At 40.4% G+C, this 24,001-nt stretch overlaps 1 protein-coding gene across 1 annotated transcript in view; it reads left to right on the forward strand.

Moving 5' to 3' along the window:
• The window catches only part of KCNQ5 (potassium voltage-gated channel subfamily Q member 5), a 288,770-nt gene that overhangs the window by 198,051 nt on the left and 66,718 nt on the right, over positions 1 to 24,001 (forward strand). The window contains exons 2-3 of the mRNA XM_069804669.1: positions 2,949 to 3,039; positions 18,601 to 18,727. Coding sequence (XP_069660770.1) covers positions 2,949 to 3,039; positions 18,601 to 18,727 — 218 coding nt within the window. The remainder of the gene's footprint in view (positions 1 to 2,948; positions 3,040 to 18,600; positions 18,728 to 24,001) is intronic.

Below are 24,001 nucleotides of genomic sequence, written 5' to 3' on the forward strand. Positions count from 1 at the left end.
TGTTTTCTATAATTGTGCTGTAAGAGATCTCTTCCAAGTGAAAACTTGTATTGTGTGTTTGGACAAGACCCAGTACAACTGGGCCTCCAATTTAGTTGGTATTACTGGAATACAACTAAACAAGAGCAATTTTTAATACCTAAACACAAAGGAACTAAGAAAATATCATTTTAACTGATTCAGGACTAAAGAAATTCAGCAAAAGGAAATTACATCCTTTTACTGTAAATTCTTAGTCACTTCTTAATTTTATTTTGCCCTCCGTGCAAGCCTTAACGAGGAGAAACCACATTTATGCCTGTGTCAGTAGGATGTAATTATAGGGGGGTTGTATCTGAAGACTGTAGCAGCTGAAACTACCAGTAATGTTCTGGGAGATTTTCCTTTTTAAAAAAAGTGTGGGGAAGGGGAGCAAAATTGCTCACAAGGTGGATTTTTGTCACTTGAATGAGTTTTTTATGAAACCTTTAAGCATATATATGCTGATCTTTATCTTTCTTTAGTCTGGAAGATAGATGTGCCAATGGTACGTCCCAGAGATGCCCTTTACCCTCCTGGATAAGAACTGTTTTATTTACAGTTCTTAATAGAGCTTATATGCAAGCTCCTACCAGATTTGATTTTCAGAGTAGAACGCCCCAGCAATTAAGTGATAGGCTACAAGATGTGCCTCCGATGTCTTATCGCATTGCATATCAGATTTTCTACTAGAAATTCTGAAGAAATGGACTTAATTTTTATCTAATGTACTGGATATATTACAGCACTACTATATTACAGCACTATGGAAAATCCGTATGTTGTAAGGGAAAGAGCAATTTTAGCTCCTGAAGCGCAAGTGGGGGCCGATGCAATAATATAGTAATGTTTGTACCTGGTAGTTAGAATCATAGAAGAACTTGGGTTGGAAGAGGCCTCTTCGGGTCATCTAGTCCAACCTCCTGCTCACTTCCAAGTCAGACCAGAGCCTTTTGCAGCCAAGTTCTGAAATCGCCAGGAACAGAAATTTCACAGCCTCGCTGGGCAACTTGTTCCGGTGCTGAACCACCTTCACTCTGACTTTTTTTTCCTTATCGGTAATCATAATTTTCTTTCCTGCAAACTGTGTCCTCTCTGCCTTCTTTATAACCAGAATTAGCTAGCTGAGGAGAGCAGTCAGAGGTCTCAGCCTCCCTTTGCCCAGGCTGGACAAACCCAGCTCTGTTCAGACCCTCCTATATGTCATGAGCTGCAGCCCTGACCACCTTGGTGACCCTCCCCTGGGCTCGCTTCGGGCTATCCATCTCTCTTCCACGCTGGGGAGCCTCAAACTGGGCACAGCACTCCAGATGTGGTCTTTCAGATGTCAAACAGGGGAAAATAATCCTTTCCCTCAACCTGCCAGATACGTTCTTCCTAGTACGGCTCAGCGTACGAGCGTACGAGAGCACGCTGCTGAGGGATGTTCAACTTGGCCACCAGAAACACCCCACACACACTCGCCAGTACTTTTCTGAAAAGGTGCTTTCTGTGCCTTCAGAATTATTGTGTTGGTTAAAGGAAACGTCGTATTGAAAAACATATGCACCCTCTATCTAGATCAGTAATTTCTATGTTTTTCCCCTTTGTCCCTGGAAGAGGAGTCCCTCTGAGTCCCTTTTGTATCAGGAAGGAGCCATTTGCACTTTCTTGCAGTTATATATCTGCATTAATTACAGTGCCTATTCATGTTGGGTTAGAGCATCTGCTAAGAAGAGTCCCAGCAATTCAGACAAAAGCCAAAGCCCTGCCCTTTGTTAGTTGACTCATTGCCCAGCATGACTGACAAGTGTTTTAAGATGGAAATTAGCAAAACATTGATAGAATCAATTATTACTACTTCCAAAACCTAGCACAAGAATTTAAAATATAGAACATGAACCGCCTTGCACTCATTCAGTGTGCTGCCTGGCTGATTAGTCAGTTCATGGTATTGTGGGTGAGATGAACTTCTTTTCTGGTCCAATTCATAGATGGTTTCACCAGCACAGTGGTGTTATCATTGGTGAAGCAGTGCGATAGGAAAGGATATTCCTTTTCATCCATACTATAGGCGTCAGAGCAATACCAGCTCTGCAGGCTCATCTCTGCAAACACCACGTGCTGTCTGCTGTAAAGATCAGACCTGGGATATGCAAGAATTTCTATAGTGATACCAGGTGTTTGCATCTTCCTCGCAAAGAGATTTAGCAGCGTGTTGGTGTTTTGCTTTGCCTGCGTGTATTCGTCAGTACCATGACACGTGCAAGCTCATGCAAGCTCAAACTCGCGGTCATGTTTTCCCGATTGTAATTGCACGACTTGTGTAAGACTTTCTTAATTCCCTCCTTTGTTTTAACTTCTTCGATGGGTTGTATGATATTAAGCTTGTTCCCAGAATGGAGCCTGTCCATTTAGGGCCATAACTCAACTACCTCTCAGCTTCTAGTAGTTTGTACAGGAAGTCTTGCTCAGAAGGAAGTTGTTTCAGATGGGCGGTTAGGTGCAATACGTACCTTAGCTCTTCGATAAGCTTATACAGCAGATATTTGTGGTCAGTTGTGGGAGAAATGATTTTTCACGCTGGGGAGAGGACGCTCCCATTGGTGATCTTTCTTTAAAGCCACTAAGAGTATCTGGACTGCATAAAGATACAGGAGTGTGATACCAAAAGTAGTGTCTGTGCATATTGGGTCATTTCTCCAAGAAAATCTTGTTTCTTGTCTTTGTTTCCATTGATTCTACCAGTGCTGCTCAGAAGCATGTGGATTTAGTAATAGGCTATTCTAATGTCTTTAATGAACCAAGTTAAGTAGTGGTTGAATTCCTTTCTATTATTGAAGACTGTTCATTGATAGTCTTCTATTAATGTTGGTGAAGTAGGATCAATATAGATACTGGGTCAGGGTTCTGAAAAATATTAACAATTATTAATATTCTTTCTTTTTCAGTTTTCTCCTTGTGTTTGGTTGCTTGATTTTGTCCGTGTTTTCTACTATTCCTGAACACACAAAACTTGCCTCTGGTTGTCTCTTCATTTTGGTAAGTGAAACTTCTAAATACAAGACAGTTTTACAGATACTTTTATATACACTCAAATACTCTCCCTCACCATGGAGAAAATAGTATAATTCCTGAATGCTTTAGGAAACCAGACTTTTCATCAGAATGATGAAAAAAATAATAAAATAGAGGATTCCACCAACTTTTTCTTTAAGAACAGGTCAGATTGTATGAAAGTGTTAATAAAGTACTGTATTGCATCCCCTTCTTTGCTTGAGAATTGCTGTGGTTTATAACTGATAGTTTTTCTACTGCAGTTTGGCAGTGACTGAGCATGAAAGACCTTTGATACTGCTGCTGCCATTTATAAAGTCAGTATATAGTAAGAGGCACTTAAAATAGGAAATAATTTTGGTATCTTAGATACCAATTTGTGCTAGCTGTTGGTAGATACTGACATTTTAGTGGCAGTTGCTGCAGTAGGATGTAGTGGTTTTATTATTTCTTCATAATACATGCTTTTGTATTATGTTCATCTCTCCTTTTTCCCTTCTGAGGTAGGTATAAATGGCTTTAATCCCTGAAAGTGCCTAACATTTTTCATGCATTGTATGGACGCCACTTTATTCATCTGCTTCTTGATGGGCCATTTAGTTCTGAAGTGATGGCCTGAGGATAGGCGGTAGTGATCATTAAAATGTCACTATATACCCAGAGTTACCATGGTTATTTCAGTTCCATGTATACAGCAGACTGTGGCTTGTTAGGTAGTGCCTGGGGTGAAGTAACTGTTGACAAATGCCAACATTTTAATTGTCATCACTGTATATATCTGAACATATATATATATATATATATCAGAACAGCTCCCTAATTAATTTTGGCGTGAGCAGGCTGATAAGCATAATTATGGTGTATGCTATGTCTCTACAGCACAATGTGCCACTGCGTCAAGATACCTGAACTAAATGTCCAGAGCTGGCTAGGTGCAGATGTGTGGTGTTCTGCTCCATCTGATGGTTTCTTCGCAGGGCTAATTAGGGAGAGCCGTGCTAAATGTGGTCTTTTTGCTTCCTAGCCACATTAACGTTTTTTCTTTTTTCTGGAGAAAAGATCAGGTGGCATTAAACCAGCTAAAAGTGATTAGATTTAATCCTATGCTCATACCTAGTCCCATTATTTACATATCTGAACAACACTTTGTAAATGGAATGTTCAGCAGCTAGCTCTATTATCGCAATTACTACGCTAATTGCTAAGATTTTCTGGTATAGAAAACAGGAAAATTTGATTAGTGAGAAAATACTCTATTTCTAATAGCAGGTGCTTTTGTGACAAGTAATCTGTTTCCCTGTATACTTACGCAAATTGGTTGTCGAAATGCCATTTGTTCTGACATAAAATATGCATTTCCCACGAGCCACGTGTTTGTTGATTGTGTCGTACGCTTACCCCCGCCGATTCCTCAGCTGGCTCGTAAACACATTCCCTGTTCTTTGCCGTGGCTCTCCCGGGAGCCTGACCGTGGAGGAGCCCTGCAAAGCCCTGGCTGTGCTCCCACCGCCGGGCAGAGGTGGGTGAGCTCCGCTAGCCCCTCACACCGGTCCTTGTAGAGGTGTCCGTCCGCGGAGCGGCGTGGGGGCTGCGGTGGGAAACTGCAGTGCTTTCTGCTCCCGTGCCTTCGAAGATGGACTTTGTCCACGTTAACGGTTCCGGCCGTACATCCCGTGGCAGCCTCTGAACACGGGAATGGCCTCAAGGAGGGAGAGGGCGGACGGTTAATCCTCGAAGCATCAATACTAGCCTGGTCCAACAGTTCTACGCTATAGCCTAGCGCGTTCCGCAAACCCTTGGCAGGAATAAATCTAGTGATGACGAATCTTACGGCTCCTGCTGTGGGTCTCTAATGGAGAAAAATATAAACACAGTGAAGTATGAAGTTCCAGAAGCAGGCTAAAGCGGACTGGTTTATTCCAGTTTGCTGATGCATGACTTGCTCCTTCTCTGCGTACTGAATCATTAACTGATATTAGCAATGTTATCAAAGCAGGCTTTTGCAACCACAAGCCAAGAGAAAAATACATTTCTACATTAACTCAGGAGCAGTAGTTTTGGCTGTGCCAACACATAACTGCAGTCACTAGAGTTTTCGCAACCTTTTCCTTGCAGTGATTCACACAACTCTTACAAATGTGTCATTTAGCAGAGACCGTTGTATTAACTATCAGAGATCTGGTTTAATACTGTTTTGCTTCGTGCTCGAGATGGAAGATATATGTTTATTTTCTAATGAAGTACCATACAAATACAACAATCCGTAGAGCTGCCCGCTGGGTTTCTGTGAACTGTTTGCTTCGCAGATTTATTCCAGATGGTGCCCCCTACAGCCATGTTAATTGGCTAAAAAGCTACTGTAATATTCCTTCAACTTAATACCTGAGCTGCTGCCTGCACTGGCACCTGTGGCTTTTGACATATTGCAGCTATTCACAACTACACAAGGAGGTTAAAGAGGGAAGTGTAGATGAGGTCAGCAAACCTTTGCCCCCTTCTCAGCAAGGCCAGAGGAGCTGAGAAGATTATTGTTCTGCAATCAGTCAATTCCATTTATCTCCCCCAGCCTCGCCTTACAAGGCAGCAGAAAACATATCTCCTAATCACTGCATCCTAAATGCTCTCTCAGAAAAATACAACAGCGCGCGATAGCTCAGAGTAAACCGTGGTTTGGGAAAGCAGTATTAGCTGAGGGCTTCTGAGCGTCAGCAGAGGTTAATGGGCTCGTCTGGGCTGCAGAAACGCCCGAGCTCTGCTCCCAGCACCAACGTCAACCTGCTGCGTCGTGCCGTACCCGGCCAGGGCTTCAGGGCTGGCATCGCGCAAGTGCTGCTGCCTTCCTAGGCAGCTCCTGCTGATCGGAGGGGCCGTCAAGGGAAACGCGTTTAGTGTTTGAATTTTATGCTTAAAATGAAAGCCCTGCAGATTAAGTGATGTTGCATGCAGCAGCGTTGGATTGTTACATCAGTAATTAATTCGGTTGGGTTTTTGTCCAGAAATAATAAGCCCAGCTAGGGGGAGAGCATCAGATAAAACTCCTTATACCTACAATGATAATTATGCTTCAGCCTCATCCGTGCACACAACTTCTGGCGCTCAAGTTGTAGCAGTGATATATCCCAGACAGACGGTAGAATAAAATCTACTTCAACATCAAAAAAGCCACAAGCAGCTTAAGAATCCGACTAACACAGCAAGAAAATAATCTTTGGTGTGTTGCTGATCTCCTACAAGTACTTTTGCTGGCACTTTATCAAATAATAAACACAAGGGAAGTAAAACGTAGGCTGGGAAGGCAAAATCAAATCTTTTGGGGAAGATAGCCAAGAAGGAATATATCTGGAACTGGAGGTCATTCACTCTCATGACCAAACTCTCTATATTTTAAGATCATTTTCAACTGCAGCTATGTGAATAACTGGTTCACTTCTGTTTCTTTGCTGTCAATTCAAGAAAATAAATAAAATAATTTGAGTTGACCCATAAAGATTTGGCAAATCAAAAAGTCCAAAAGAAGTCTTGGATCAGTTTAAATGTTTCATTTGACCTGGCATAAAGTATTATTTGTGTATTTGAGCATTTTAGAACTTTTGGCTTAGAAGTAAAATCGAGGCTGTAGGAAAGAAATGTCATTTTTATTTGAAGTGACAAAGCATTCTTTTTTTTCAGGATTTTCATTTTTAATCAAGGTGGAGAGATTGAAAAAAATCATGTGAATTTCTGCAGGACTGGTTTTGTCAAATCTGGTTTGTGTTTTTCTCTGAAAAAGGCTGGGGTAGAAAGCTGTACCCATTTCTGTAGGATAAGGGCCTCTTTAAAATGTACTCTAGGAACACATTCTTCAGGCAGAAATAGCTCCCTAAGACATAAAAGCAGACAGGGTGCAGTAGATGAGGCTAGCTTCTACATGTACTGTGGTCACTTACATGAATCCAAAAGGCGAGGCTAGTAAGTGCTTCTGGCAATTAAGATCTTCCTAACATTCCTTCCTTCTCTAACATTTTCCTGTAAAAGAAACGTAAAAAGAGGATGAACGTTGATTAAAAAACATAGGGTATAGCTGCCCCATAGCGGGCAAGCACATATTCAATTTGTCTCTGCTCTAGGACAGTGAATCCACCCACAGAGATGTAATCATACAAACCCACTAGAAAATTTTAATGCTGGGCAGAGTGGATATAAAAAAAAGGGAGAAGTGCTCAGTTCAGATTATTGTCCCAGAACTTGAATCCTCTTGTGACACCAGACCTGAGCAGAGGACTGGATGGATGGCTCTGCAGGATCAGCTAACAATGCATAAAAGGAAAAACCGAACGATCTTCAGAGATTTCGATTGCAGATACATATCTAACACATGTTATTGCAGTTTTGTTGCAGTCTTCTCTCCGGAGAGAAACAGATGAACTGATCCTTGAGCTGAAAAATCAGTGATTTTCAAGTTTGCTAGAGCTTGTCAAAACTCAGAATCCGTGTTTCTCCAGAAATACTTGTTTTCAATGTTTTCTTTCATCCCAAATCAAAGCAAGGGTTTGAAATTTCAAAAGTTGTGCATAGAAATCACTGAAAAACTATCTCTCTTAGACATACAAAACTGACGTTATCAAAGACAGAATAAAAGAGGGGATATGTAATGTTGGTAAGGTCAGAGCCTTCATGTTTTCAGTCTTGTTTGGATTCATATGCACTAATATTATAATAGGGTGATAACATGAGCATAAAACAATTCAAACATGTCATAATCAACTACCTGTTAGCTTTGAAAGAAAATAGTCTTTCCTCATCAAAATAAATAATTTCATGTCTTTGTTGATTAAATTGATATTCTCCTAATATGCATACTGATTTCATCAAATCAGAGCTGACTGTTGTTATAAAAATTTGGAACAGATCTCATTACTACTGCTTGAGAATCTTTGTGTGCAAATAGAGCAGACTTCCCGTTGGAAATGTAAGTGCTGGTTGCACTTTTCTGAAACTAACAGTTATTAGAAAGAAGACTGACAAGGCAAAAATGGAAATGACAAGGTGAAGTTATTTAAAAACGTATCAGATGTCCCCAAAGCTGTAATTCTTCTGTCAGAAGGCAGCGTTGGCACTCCCAACCAACCAACGAAGCTCTAAAACAAATAAGCACACACTGTAGCTATGGAAAGAGATGAAAGTAACAATAAAAACTATTTCATAACAAAGGAACATGGCACTGCACATAAAACGGTAAAGGTATCTATGAAAAAATCTATTGTTAACAGTGCTGAAGAAGATGAAACACACTGCAAACACATCAGAGAATAAAGACGTCTCGATACTGGCATAAGTCTATTATTGATACGTTTCTGGGCTTGGTTACATTGTCAGTAATATTTTGTCCTTTCTTTTCTTTTATTCTTCTCCATTAAGCAGAAATAACCTTTGTAAAGAGAAGAATGAAAAATCACACATTGAATGGAATCATTTTTCTTTTATAATTAAAAAAATGCAATATATTATAGTTCTACTGGGAAAGCTTAAATGGGTTTGATGACTAAAGATGACTAAAACAGCATTATTATACGTGATCTGCAATCAGGGCAAAGAAAAATCTCATAACAGAATCACTTAAAGAAGGTAGGATAACTATGAACGGTTACCTCAAGTGCTATGGCATTCAACAGCAAGTGCAGTGGAAGGCAAGAGAGAGTTTCAGAGTCGCTGCCAGAGCATTTCTGAGGCAGGCAGGATGACCAACTATTTACACTCCAACAAGAAATCTCCATTTACTGTGCAATCTTAAGATCACTGGAGTTGCCACAAGTCAATGGCTGCTGGATGAAATACCATCCATGAAATTATTTTCCATTCCCTCTCGATGAACAGGGCATGTATAGTGGGTGGTACTGTGCAGTGAAGGTGGATAGAAATAGCAAACCCACAAGCAGTGTCAAACGTAACACAACTCATGACCTGGTGCAATTTTAACATTAAAATGACTAACCTGTAGTAAGAAACCCAGTGTTGATTTTTTAAATAGGTACATTATGCTCTTTTATATTCTTGTTATCTGTTCCCATATAAGAGCTGTCACTTAGCTTATCTTGTACATGACATTATATGGCTATATGCAGAAAGTGGGGAGAGAAGATACTAGTACTGTGAAAAATCAGTTTCTGATTCCCTTTGTTCCCAACACAGGGAGGACTAGCATTCAAAGGTGGAGAACATATTCTTAAGAGGGAAAGGACTGTCTATATTATTCAGAAAAAAGCCTTTTAGCCAGCCATTCAAGGGGCCACGTTCCCCAGGAGAACACAGGATCTCTAGGAGGATTTTGAGATTAGAAGTGGAAAATGGGGAGGATTACATGTTAGGGATGGGGTGTCAGGATTCAGATTAACAGGGATATAACGCTTTGAGGAGGGAAAAGCATGTCTGCTTTTAGGCTAATCAACGCATTGTGCTAAAGAACCAAACCAACTGTCCTTGACCTCCTTTAAGGACAAATGAGAAACACTCCTTGCACAACAACTGCTCTTCCATGACATGTCTTCCTTCTTATTAGTTTAAGTGATAACAAGGTAGCATGGGAAACTGCTTCCAAGTCACAAATGTAACATTTTCCATAGATGTAGATTTGTAATAGTTTACGCTCGAGTCTGCAGTATTGAATTTTATTGGCTTCACGCCAGAGTTTGATAAGGATCCAAACTTGTTATATGGAGGGCAAGAGCTACCTCCTTAAAACAGGCAACAAACAGTTTAGATTGCAACAGTAAAAATGGACAGATATCAAACTCTCTATCAGAAATACAGACCTGACCCTTGTTAGGGAAATATTGATTTGCCAAATGGAAATGCAGAATATGTCTCCAGAGGAAAGCCAAAGTACATGGTTATAAATAGTATGTAAGGAAAAAGTCTACAAAACACTGAATGTCAAAAGGAAAAGAACGCTGAAAAAGGCAGAGCATTGGTGATGTGAAAGCTGTTTGAAAACCTAGGGAACACCCATCTGAGTAACATACAGGAACCGCACTCCACTCAGTCTCTTTGCACAGATGTGACAAAGCGTGCGAAGACATAGCTTGCTACAGTCAAAATGTGAACTTTCCTCAAGCGCGAGAAGAAATCTGTTACACAAGATTCAGTTTAAAAACTGTGACGTCAAGCAAGTAAGTATCAAAATACAGGCAAATACAAAGAATATCTGTAAGGATCCAGAGCAGACATACCTATAATACAAAAATCCAAAGAGTGTTTAAAGTGTAGGTGATGGTAAATACACGGACACACGCCAGAACTAAGTCCAGTCCTGAGGACTGTGAACTGTGGGTGAGCTACAAAGAGGAATGAGCAAAATAAGTCCTGGCCATTTTAAACCTGTAGGCTTCCACGGAGTGCCTAAGGAAAGTACGTCATGGACAGGATAATAACTTTGGTATCAAATCTGAACCAGACAGGAATTGGCTGATTGTACCATATGAAGATAGGATCACAGGAAATGAATGTCTCACAAAGATATATGTATGTTTTTGAGAGGATGTGGAAGGGGTTTGTTCTTTTCTTTTTCCAAGAGACCAAAAATTCCATAAGCCTTGAAAAAAGATGATAGGAAAAGCTGCAAAACACTCAGCAAATGGCATAATTTGTAAAACACGAGACTTGGTGTACTGGCTCTCAAAGTCTAGTTATTGGACTGAAAAGAGGGGACCAAGTCAACTTTTTCACCGAACCTAAGGAACCGAATAAAAATATTGTAACCAAAGACTTGTTCAAGTAACAGAAAGGTTTGGTGAGATGACAGAAGTTAATATCTTCAAGAAACCAAATGCATAAGCAGGATTTTGGCAGGTGGGGTAAAGTGCCTTCCAAGTCCAGTTTGCCAAAAGTTACCAACTGTCAGAAAACACTTTCTTAAAATTGCTTTCTGAAAACGTTTGGTAATGGAAACTTTTCAGTGTATATCATCCCAGATGCCCGTAGGTCTCCCGGTGGTCAAAACATGCACTGACGTACTCCTAGGGGAAGCTCTGTTAATGAGTTTTGTGAACTGGGAAACTGCAAGAAGAAGAAATAGCTTTAAAAAGAACACAGCAAATATCATTTGCAGAGTCTCTAGGATTTAACAACTCCAAACATGCAAAGAATAAGAGAATGAATATCCCGTCCCGCTCTGCTACACAGCATGTCAAATGTTATCAGTTAATTCACATACATGTGATCAGCCATAACAATTAGCCTAAACCCCTTGCATCAATACAAAATCAACATGGATGCCAGAGCATAAAAGGATTCAGAGTCCATACTGGCTCTGGCACCCATTCCGCATTTCTTTCGGACACAGCAAAAGATATCAAATTCTTCACAAACGTTTCAAAAGGAAGATTTGGGAGCTGTGTTGCTACAGAGACATGCGCTTGAACGTCTGCCTGTAACATGTGACATCAGGAACGTGACTACAGCAGAAAAAAATGCGTGAAGAAATCACAAAGGAAATGCACAGGCCTGGGTACAGCTGTACAGAGCTTCATTGTTTTCAGTACGTGGATCATTTTAAAACCAAAATGAGACCATTTACTGCTGATATCTCACCACAGAGAGAGAAAATGTGAACAAGCACAAAGCAGGATACAAAAGCATTTGGAAAGTAGAAAATTGTTCTACAGTGTGAGTTTTGTGGCGATCATGTCCTTTGAGGAATTCTCTCAGAAGTGTAGTTGCACCTGACACACGAACAAACGATAGAGCGCAAAGCAGTGAGTGCGAACGGGTGGGAGATGCCACATTTAAGGGTGATGCCGTATCTGGGGAAGAGCAGGACAGACACGTCGGGTGGCGAAGTCAGCGTTTCCCATTGCCATTTTCCCCATTTGAAAAAGGGGTTTCGGTGATCGCCAGGGTCCTCCTAGAACAGCCGCGTCCACCAAAAGGAGTTTGGGGCGGTGTTTGCCCACGCGTGCGCTGCCGTGGTAATCGCAGTAACCGTGGCCAGGACCAGCGTTTGCTCCGTGCTGGTGGTGTGAAGTGGCTCTACTGGTCTGGGGAGGCAGAAGGGTCTCTGTCCTTCCTTCGTGCATGCTGAGGAAGGTTAGTGCGGTTTCAGTGCTAGGAACCGTGTCTTGGGTCTGATGCGGTGAATACTTGTATTTACTCCCTAAGAGGTGATGAAAAACATAATTAAATGGCAGCTACATAATTCTGGTGCCTGCTTGTACTATCAGATTCAAAACTGGTTTTATTTGACATAAAAATTCTGGGCTTTTTCCTGTTGTAAGTGAATAAAGAAGCATGACTGATAGGTGCCATTTCAAGTAATAAACACAAAAAACTAAAAGGGAGTTGGATAGCAGAAGTCCTAAATAACATGTGGCTAATTAAAACTAAGCATATCACTGGGATTTTTAATATTATATCAACAGACTCATAGCTGTGTATTAGATTAAAAGGCACAGAACTGATTTCTCAGTAATGCTCTATGAACGTAGAATCAACATGGGAAATCTTAATCGTAATTTGGAAAAGCAACTGTAGTAAAAGTATCCCATTCGTTATAAAACTGATAAATGATAAAAAGGTGCATAAATTTCATTTCATGCTTGTTGTGTATTGCACTGGGAGCTGAACTGAAGTCTCTGGTTGTGATTTATATGCCACTAATAGGGTCTATTCTGGGTTATGTTTTCAGATTTATGGCTGCCTCTCCCACTGTTAAACTGCAGTTGGGAAGAATTAAAACATTAGTTCCTTAAGTGTACGTATGCATGTGTAGATATACTTGTTAGCTGTTTAGATCAAAGATCTCCCCTTTTAATACTGAATCAGGAATAATACAAATGTGTTCAAATTATACTATTATTTTAAACTATAAAGCATGCATATATTCATATCTGCTGGTTTTAATCTGGAAGCTGGCCAGTGTAACAGAAGTGTCCCTAGTCCTATACCAGCTTCTGCATCATAACTGTTTAAAGCTCAAACCTTCCTCAGGTTTCTCTGAGACAGACCGGTGGTGCGCTTTCCCTCACACCCCGATAGTATCTGTTTAAAGTGTTGAGCCCAACTCTAGTGCTCGGTACTTTGAATCAGTAGAAGGGTGGGTTTTTTTCTTGAGAGAGGGATGCAGAAGCTGAGGAGTTATGTTCTTGCTTTAATTAAATTAGAAAACAATCTCATCCTCTTTGACAATGAATAATAAAGCATTGCTATTTGAATAGTATCAACTATTCATGTGTCACCATAAAGAGATTTTAGCAGCTGGTGACATTCTTAAACCAGTCAGCTGTAAATTAAAGGATCGGAAAATGTTTATTCTCCCTCTTTTCCAACTGGTTTGGAAACACTGGTGTTCCCTGTTTATGAGTTTTTAAGGAAGAGGGGACACTTCCCGAGCTGTAGATGACACTGCTCCTCCGATTCCTGCTGTTGTGCTAGAGCCGTGAGGCTGTGCTGATTTACACCAGATGAGCATCTGCAGTGCAGCTACACTGCAGAGATGTTGTCTTCGGTAGGGAAACACTTGTGGCCTTATTAAAGCTTATTTCAGGGCATTAATTGGATTTGTTCTAGTCCATTTCCCGGGCTTCTGACAGTGTCACTTGTAGAGCCAATTCTCCTATGAGCTCAAGGCAGGCAGCTCCTAACATCAGTCTGCAGCTCTGTTGTCTTACTTCACTAGCCTTTAGAATACTTAACAACACCATTTCTGTACAAGAAATATAATTAAAATAACGGCAGAGCCATTGTCTTGTAGGTGGATTTCTTATATCCAAACCTCAGCTCATTTACACATTGCAAAATAACGAGGAGCATACTGGAAGAACAGCACAGACTGCTCAACTTTGGTCATTTTCTTATCTCAGAAATGGCTCTAATTCCCAGAAGTGACAGTCTACAACCAAGACACCTGATATCATCAGAAGCAAATTATTTTAAGTTTTAATAAGCAGTTACGTTAATGAACAAGAAAGCTATGATAAAAACAGGTTTTTGCTGTTATAATGTTATGCTTAGGGAAATCACTAAAAGCTACCCAAGAAGCATATTAATGTCGAAAATTTCAACAAAGCATCACTTGTATCCTAATTAAGTAGGGGGGAAAAAAAAAAAGCGCTCATCATAGCTGGATTGTACAAAGTATGCTTGATTTAATTAATTATCAGCCGTGTTCATTAGCGTACTCCAGGACCTTCTGTTAATAGAAACCTTGCTCTGGATGACCTCTTATTTTCCTTTCCTGCCATTTGTGTGACCCTCGTGGTTCCAGTGGCAGAGCAACCAAGGCACACGCAAGCGTAAAAAACTTGAGGAGCACGCTGGCACCTGTGTTCCTTCTGCCAAAAGCAACTGAATCTTCCCAGCCCGTGTGTTTCAGCCTTGTTTCTCTTGCATGTGCATAGTTCCCCGTGACAACTGGAGCTGCATATGCAGAAATATTTCAGAATGAAAAGTTCATCCGTGTGGATGAACTGCGCTTTGAGAAGGAAGAAAGACTTTCCACTGTCCAAGCCACCAATGCATCTGCCATAGTAGTTACTGGGGGGGGGGGGGGCTAACTGTGAGCTTAAATATCCAAAAAAGTTATTGATTATGATAACTGTGGTGCAAGGCCAGATGGAGCTGTGACTGGAAAAGGCTGACAAGACAGGGGAAAAGGAAGAAATGGTAAAAGCTGAGGCATCCCTGCTCTACCTAGGTTAGGTTTCCAGTAAATCTACACTTGTTCCTCAGCTCAAATCCAGCATCGCTGAATTTTGAAGGAGGCCAGATTTATCAACAGTGCAGGATTTTCCCATTCTGATGTAAATGATGTTATTCATATCTCATAAGTAATCCAAAATTAATGAGGTTCCGTCATATTACACATATGACAGAGAAACTTGGAATGCATCTTTTCTACAGCAAGCCTACAAATCATATAAGGTCTACTGATTTCTTCTGTCACATGCCTTTCCAATTCTATTCTGATTTTCTGTTTCAGTTGCTAAAGAACTAAACCCAAGTTATTTAAAAGCCTAGATTTATGCTTAGTTTTGTAATAAGCCATTCCAAATGAAATAAAAAAAAAAAAAAATCCTGATCTTGTTTGTGATGCATCCTTCCAATTTTTGTCCATGGAAAACTAAGAACCTCGTGACTGTACAGCTGCCATAGAAAAAAATAATGTCATTCCCTGGCCTGCATCAACCTTGACAGTAATTTGACTTTACATTGTGACTAAGTGCACTGATTACTAAAACATTACATTTTTCACAGTGGAGTGGGATTCTTTGCTTCTCTCTGATTTCAACCTGAACCAATCCAAAATGCCACAAAACTGTCATATATACTACTATGAAGAGTTGTGTTTCAATGCATTCGCATTTTCTAGGAAAATCCTTTTCCTTCAGACTTTATTCATGATAATATCTATTCCCTTCAAAATCAGTTGTTCTTTGAGGAAGTAGGAATGACCAGGACATAAGGATCATTTTGAAACATTGCTATTTCAGAACGTGCAAAAATAAGTGTGAAACCCCATCTCCATTTTTTTCAATGTCTTTTCTCTTATTAAAGCTTATAGTGTATTTTAAAACCTCCAGAAATTTGGGTTTGTGTGGAAGAAAATCATATAGAGTATTTTTAAAATCAGCAGCTCTTTTAGCATTCCAGTGCACAGAGCCATATTTACTGTATTTGAGCTCGCTTAGTATAACTGCAGTGCCTGTTGTTAAAATTTACTTAAGTAGCAGAAACTTCAGTTAATTTCGAGAGAGTATCACCATGCATAACTTCATAATGTTGCTAGAAATGGTAACTATTTTTCTCGAGGAATGAACAAAGATATTGCACATTGTTTCTCCAAGAAAAATCTTATACTCTTACCCCACCCTCCAAAAAAACCCCCACCCTTTGAGAAAACATCCTTTTGCTCTTTTTCTCTCTCAGAATAGGTATATCTCTGTGAAGTTTCTCTTTGTAGTACATGTATATGCATTTGTGTGAGAGAGAAGTGGGATTTCTGCCTCTGACACACGAGTACACCATGTAGTACAAGAGACTCTCAAACACGTACTTTCAGCACACAATTACTTTTTTCATCTTTGTATAACTGCGCAAGCATAGCAAACAGTAATTGCTAATGGTAGTACAGATGATGAATACAAAACTGTGTAGCACTAATAGGAACCAGAATAAAACTACCAAAAAAAATTACCTCTTTCAACATCTTCCATCAGTTTCGTGATACTAATTTAACTGAATTGAAGCTGTGGACTAGTCCTTCCAGCATCATTAAGTACGTTCTGTTCTTGCCAGTCCTCCATCAGAGACCCTGCTGGGGTGCGGCGTGTGATAGAGGACACGCTCCTGCCGGTGTGGATCAGCTTCTCAAGACGCCTGTGACAATCTTAGCGTACTTAAAAAGCACGAGGTGTTTCTCATGCATCTGTACACACAGTCTGTTTTCCAGGGAAATGACAAACTATAGTCAAATGAAACGTGATTAGATTTTAACAAGGAAAAGATTTTATTGGAAGCAAAGGATGTTTTGTGCTTCATTGGCCTCCTGTCCTTCGGTATCTTCTACCCCTGCCCCGAAAAAGAAACTTCATCGGGAGAATCAGATGTCAAATGGCCTGGATGCCTGCCATCAACCCCATAAATTCCGAGACATCATCTAACAATGTGTAAACCAGATCTGACAATTCATGATTTAACTACCTCTATAAAAGTGGTAGTTAAATAACTAAAATGCATATTCTTCCTTTCTTCCAGTTGGCTTCTTGTCCATTTTGTTCTTTGGCCTACACAGAATTTCCTACAAGGAAATGTACCACCTGATAGCCAACTGTTAAGAATTATTGTTACTATACAGAGAACTTTTTCAATTTTGCACATAATCCTTTCTGAAGTTGTACAATAACTCTGTCCATGGAATTAAGTTGAAGTTTCTTGTAGTGGAATGAATAAAAAGAAAACCTTAAACAATCACATTCATTTTTCCATGTGTTCTGTTCTAACAAAAAATATGACATTTTCTCTAGCCATGTTTTAGCAGAGGGATCTCATTCTGGCTTTTTCATTTAGGCATTCAATATGGGATTTACAAAACTGGAAATGAAGACACTGAAGAAGGCTCTAGAAACTCCTTCACTGTGATGTAGTTGTACAAGCTGACATGTTTTAGGAATGAATACTATGTTTTCAAATTGTTCTATGACAGCAAAAGCAAATTAAATTCACAGTCTTTCAATGTACTGCCAGTAATCATAAGCTAGTAAAACACCATTACATGATGCCATTTTTCAGCTGAATTAATTAATTAATATGCCCAAGTTGACATATGTGATATTTACAGCCTTATTGGCTTGTGGAGTTGTAGGGTCCCACAGTCTAAAAGCAGGCAAACTCTTTACTGGGAAAAAACTCAATATTGGATCAACCCTAACCTTGCAAATATTCCTCTATTTAATTCACTTGCAGTGCTTTCTTACCAGTACCACACTAGTCCTCATCCTGCAGGAATAACAAATTAATTGGCTAACAAGGAACAGCTTTCTCCTGGACATGGAAATACATTCAGCTGCCAAATAAAATACAACTTTCATCCTCTTCTTCTTGATGAACTGTTTAAGAAGGTCCTTCAAGTACTTTTCTCCTTCTTTTGGTGAAGACACAAATTTTTATTTTATCATTTCAAACCCCATAACTTTATGATGGTATTCCAGAAGAGTATCTAAGTTTATAATTCCATACCAGTGTGTATGTCCTGTATCACCACATATTATAGGGATTCAGATTTCCTGAAGGCTTGGAGGTGAATTGTGCTCCAAGCTCTACTGCTGCAACTCCGTTGACCTCACTGTTGTACTGAGAAAATTTTTCCAGTAAAAATTGCATAAGTACAGGTTGATGGTATTAAAATGAATAGTCTTTAAAAAGGTTCCAATGTGAAGGAAAAGCGAGCCAGACAAGCAAGGCAAGATTTTTAAATGCTTTCATTCACAAGTTGTCCAGGGAAAGTTACACCTAGTGTGAATATGTATTTACTGTCTTACAAACAATTACATACCCACTGTATGTAATTACACTTGCATGTATCTTAACCTGCTTCTGGGAACAAATTGATTTCCTAAATGCTTCTGCATCATCTCAATCACTTCACTGGTATATTGCTACAATGAGAATATATCTGCCAAAATATTCAGCCTTCAAACTAAGAACTAATTTTTTGGATATTTTCTTCACTAGCTGTCTAAATTAGCTGTGGTCTGATCCTCAATATCCAAAGTTACTGGGTATTTTGCTTTGGTAATTTTTGTGCATGATTCCGTTCTTCAGTGTTTCATGTTTAGTAGCCAATCTTGGCAGCTATTTAATGTTATTCAGGTTAGTCTTGGACCATTCACTAGGAAGCTCTGGGGACTGTGTTCTCTGTGGAGATGTGTAACCATCCTGGGGAGCAGGATCCCAAGTTAGGCTTGGGATCTTCAGGTGCTCAAGGTGGATTGCTAGACACACACAGTGGTCATAAGTTTCCTGATGCTTCAGTGTTGGTTATCTGTAACAGGCGTTTTTCTTATTTGCCCTTTCTAGGAATTTGTTATGATTGTTGTCTTTGGTTTGGAATTTATTATTCGTATCTGGTCTGCTGGATGCTGTTGTCGATACCGAGGATGGCAAGGAAGACTGCGCTTTGCAAGGAAACCATTCTGTGTAATAGGTGAGTGTCCCAGCTCTAGTTTATTTTAAGATAAAAATAAACACCCTTCCTTCTGTTTTGCTTCTGAATGAAAACTGCTGGACTCTGTTTACAGTAACCAGGTGTAAATCCAGAATAGCTGTGTGTCAACTGTCATCTGCCAAAGGCTTCTCTAGATATAAAATCACAAAGTCCCTAAATACCAGTCAGTCCATGGTTCTTGTGTTCTCCAAAAGACATTTTCCTCTGCGTGTCATACAGCTGGCATGTATATTGGAAGAATGAGGGGTTGAGAGCTGATCTCATTGAAAACCATGGGAGCTGTATGCATTTAAGGGACATATTATACATCTTGTGTATACATGCATAGATACTATGCACATATGTGCATACATTGTGTTCTCCTTATTTAACCTCTGTGATCAGACATGCGTAAAACCTACCGAGAAGCATCTTCTGGCAACATTGCTGCTTCCTGCGTTGTTGCTCACTGCATGACAGTCCAGGCATCTGCTCTGCCAGTGACTCTGGCATAGGATATAGCACACTTCTACAACTATTTCAAGAGACTATTCTTCCCCTTCTTTGCTCTAGAAATTGTCTGTGAGAATGGTGAATAGGACCACAACCAGTTAAAACCCTATTTTGAAAAAAACCCTGCAGGAAAACAGTTTCCCAATAAAGGTAGAAGTCAAGGATGGCTAAGCAAATTCATCTGATAATTTCTTATTTTTCTAATGGTTTGGAGCAAATGCTTTTTACAGAACATTTGTGGAACTTCAGGATACCAATGTCCCAACTTCTCTCTCAACTTCCTTCCTCTCTCCAGCCTTTCTAATTTCATCTGCCTGTACCTTAAATTAACTTATAGATCGACTGGGGCAGGAAACACATTCTCCCATGTTTCATTACAGCAGGTAGCACATGGAGTCATGTGCTTATAGCCGTTACACACATGGGTCTCAGTGTAAACAGTGAATAACAAATTGTCACGTAGATGAGTGCCATCCCGGTCTAAAAAAGTGTTATGCAGTGTCCTGTGGCGTAGCAGACCAGTGCACTGGTTAGGGCTAATGTGTAAAGCAAGCTTTTGCCTTCTGCCTCATTCCCTGGTCAATCCACACCTTCTCCCACTGAGGAATTCCCTCAACGGAGAAAGGGTCGTTAGCAAGAGGTGCATGAGTAGGTGGAAAGTGATTGCAGACTGTCTCCCCCTCGGAAAGAATCACCCCATCTATGCTATTTTATGACACTGTGGGAGAGGGACAAGTATTGGGGTTGTCCCTTGTTTTGTCCTGACAGCAGGGGAGGTGGGTAAGTACCTTACCCAACCCCGCCTGGCACCACGTCACACATTTGCCCCGAGGTTCCCATGCCTAGCCGAAAATGGAAAGAAAATTCAAAAATCTTCCCAGCCTTTACCAGCTACCTGTCAAGGGAAAGCTAGAAATTCAGACATTTGCTCTCCCTGGCACCAACAACCATAGGCTACCCTCCTTAACCAGACTTACCATTATTCCAAGATTTTGTGGTGCACCTGAAACCCCACAGTAGTCAGCACACAATCCTAAGAAAGCACCAGACTGTTAATTTAGTAAAATTAGCCTACTTCAGCCATTTAGAACTTACTAGAAACATCTAAATCTTTAAAGAATTTGAACTTACTAGAAGCACTCGACATCTCAGAGTGGTTTGCTGCCCTCCCAAATGCCGTCATGTGGCAACACCAGCAGTTTGTTCTATTCAGTTTTCGTTTCTCCTCCCTTTCCTGTCTCCATTCAATTGGCGAGGTTTCTGCCCGTGACGAACTTCAGTCTGAGCTGTTAATTCCCAGCAAAAGTGAACAGAGGGGTTCTCCCTTGTTCAAAACTCTGCGTGTTATCACAGGGTGACCGATGTGGATTTTCCCCCTTTCCTTTAACCAGCTCATAGCTACCCTCCTCCTGTTCTGAAATAGTTCGGGCAGGTCTCGTGGCACGAGCCTCAGTGAGCGTTGGGGTTTGCTTCACTTAATTGTGGTTTTTCTTCCTTTCTCTGGAGTCCATCTGCTCTTCTTGTTGCACTTATGTTCGTATAGGCAATCTCCAGCCTCAGAAGCATCTTCTCCATCCCCCTTGCAACTTCATCACTTGCTAGCAGAATTAATTAGTAGCCAACAGTCTTTTGCTTGTGGATGTCTTCCTGTGCTGGTTCACTGGATGAAAAGGGAACTTTGTTCTGCAAAACCCGGTACAGCTACTAACACAGCTTCTGGAAACTAAGCCAGTAGCTTGACTTTCTTGCCATTAATTATTCTGTGTGTCTCTTCTTCTGCTGATTGATTTTTGTCCATTTCTGGACTTTAGCATCCCTGAAGGGAGTTTCTGATGCTCAGCATCTCTCCAGATCTGATCTTTTGAGGAGGAACCTTTAGCAAGTCATCTTGCATCTCTTGCTACATAAAGTAACTATTTGCCTGACACTTTGGCTTTGCAGTCACGGCCAAGTGTGCCCCGGCAGCAAAGGCCAAGAGGCTTTATTAGCTAGAGGACCATCAGCAGATGAAAACACATGATTATCTCCCTTTACTCGGCACTCATCAGACCACATCTAAGATACCGCAGCCCATCTGCCCCCTCCAACACCATACATGAAAGACATCGATAAACTGGAGTGAGTTCAGTGAAGGCCACCAAGGTGATCAGTGCTGGAGCGTTTGCCCTGCGAGGAGAGGAGTTTGTTTAATTATTTACCTAGTCATCCTTTATTCTTTCTGCTTATTGTTGCAGTGGAACAATAATATTTTAGAAGACTTAGTCTGTTTACTATTAATTAAATTTGCTCTACATTTCCAGCAGATCTGTTCTCTGATTATTTTTGTGATCAAACAAAAATCACATAGAGGAGTGGGCTAAGAGCTAGAAATAATAAATTTGAGGATTGCCTCAAGGGTCACATTCAGACAGCCTTTATTTTTTTTTCCAGTAATAACCTAATTAGCAGAAAAATTTTATTCAGGGCCAAAGCTCTGTGCTTACATTAGTGTGCCTACACTACCCTGACAAATTAGTTCATCAAGCATCGCTGTGTGCTACCAAGTTAGTAATGATATCTATCAAATTATTTGACAGTTTTGTACACTTGCTTATTTCTGTAAAACTGGGAATAATAGTGTAGTATTAAACCTTGATTTGTATTTTGTTCCATGTCAGGAGTTACCTGCCATCCCTCATTTTCTCTGATTGTATACGAGCTTCTGTACATAATGTAAAGGGCATACCAACCCTCACAGGTACTTAATGCACTTAAAGACGTACTTACCTCTGCAAAGCCTAAATTTGCCAGGCATATCAGTCTGAAGGATGGCTGTTAGCACTGCAGAGCGATGTTGCTGTGCTATACTGTGCAGAAGAGCAGCGATCCAGGCACCGCATCTCCCAACTGCTGACGCCCGGGAAGAATTCTGTGTCTGCCGGTGCCTTAGGAGAAGCCGTGTTCCCTCAAGAGCCCCGAAATAAAAGAGAATGTGTCTGCTAATTGGGAAGAAAGTATGGCATCCCCTCCCTGTCTAGCCATTCAGGGACACTGAAATAAATAAATGAAGAGTCCACTGTTCTCTCTCTGGCAATGGGCCTCCTAGATGGTTGCATGTGACCCCACAAAATTAAACTTCTGGCCACTGTCCTGTGCGTAGGAGAGGTTTTACCAGCACGGTGAAATCTCAGTCTGTGAGGGCGGCTCCCGCGGGGTGGCACATTATAAAAATAATAAGGCATAATAAATAACAAGCTGCGGGTCAGAAGAGTAAGATCCTGCCAGTCTCACCTGCATGTCTGAAGTCTGCTAGGCTTTCGGAGGAACTTCTTTCTCTCCGCTGACTCTGTAGGAGACTTTGGGACTCCGACGTGCAGAAGCCCAGCAAGGGCAAGTGAAGAGAACATGAGCACGCCTCCCTTCCAGTGCTGGAAGCAGTGAATTTTAGAATCGCCTAAACTTTATGTGATTTCTAGATTTAAATTTGGGCATTGAGACTCCTATTTCAGAATTTTTTCACCTTAAATTTGAGCGCACTTCTAGTAATATAGCATTCCTCCAGGGCAACTAGAATTCCTGGTGGTCCAGCCCAGTGAAAGATGTCATGAATTTCAGTTAGTCCATTAGCAGTTTCCTTACAGCTGCTTCTATTTTACCTCTAGTCAAGCTACAGCATGATGGAAAGTCACAAGTTCAAATTCTGTTGAGGCTGCAGAATGAACAAATTCCCAACAGGAAGCTTAAGTCCATTATCTGTAATCAGGCTCTTGGACTTCATGGCTGGCAAACCTCGTTTCAGAGCATTAAGTGATAGCAGCGGCTGTTGCATATTACTGGATCTATTTTTCATTAATTAGAGTGGTAATGAACCATCATATGGCACTTTTATCAAACCTTTGTAAACAAATCCATATCTAGTGTGTTACAAGATCTGCTGAACCTTTAATTTGAATTAATTCAATATTTTATTTAATGATATGTTTTGTGTCTGTCACCTCAGTATTTAGACACTTTATATAGTTTAAATACAGACAGATAGTAAATCTGCTGCTCATGATAAACAATATAAACAGCCCCTTTCCAGTATAATTTGAACTCTAAATAACCCAGCGATGGTCTGTAATTAAGTATATCCTTGACCAAGGAGACGCATCTCACATCACATCTCATTACAAATCCCAGCAAAATCAAGTTCTAGCAGAAGCAAATTCCACGTTGCGGGGGGTTCTCCTGCCAGCCTGACTTGAACTCATCTCAGGAACACGCTGCCCACTTCACTCCAGAAAATACTCTGATAGTAGGAGTAGTATTAAGACTGGAAATTGACATTTCCTCGTATAATTTCAGCAGCCATAGTTATGTGCAATGAACAGAAGTGGTGTGTAGGCTAAATCAGTCCCAAATTGTGTAGGTTTTTAAAACTAATATTTAGTTGCATATCTTCATGTTTGACAGTCCTGGCAGAACAGGTTTTAGAAATGCATAGGAAAAATAATATCTTTTTAATATTATCTATGGGCCTTATTCTTTCACATTTACTTTTGCTGACTACTACCCTCGCTGCTGAACCAGGTACGGTTTGTGATGAGTAAAGACATCAGGCTCTGGTCTTCTCTTTCTATAAGTTGTATGTCTGCTATTCAAAAGAAACCTGCTAGTTTGGTACAATGCAATTCTTGTTGAAATTTCTTGCTGGTATGTGCTAAAGAATTCAGCAGTCTGTATTTGGTGATTGACATGGGGTTTTGATCTTCCACTAGTGTCACTACCATGTCTGTTATT

This window comes from Haliaeetus albicilla, chromosome 17 (genome assembly GCF_947461875.1).
Source record: "Haliaeetus albicilla chromosome 17, bHalAlb1.1, whole genome shotgun sequence".
In the NCBI taxonomy this organism is placed as follows: domain Eukaryota; kingdom Metazoa; phylum Chordata; class Aves; order Accipitriformes; family Accipitridae; genus Haliaeetus; species Haliaeetus albicilla.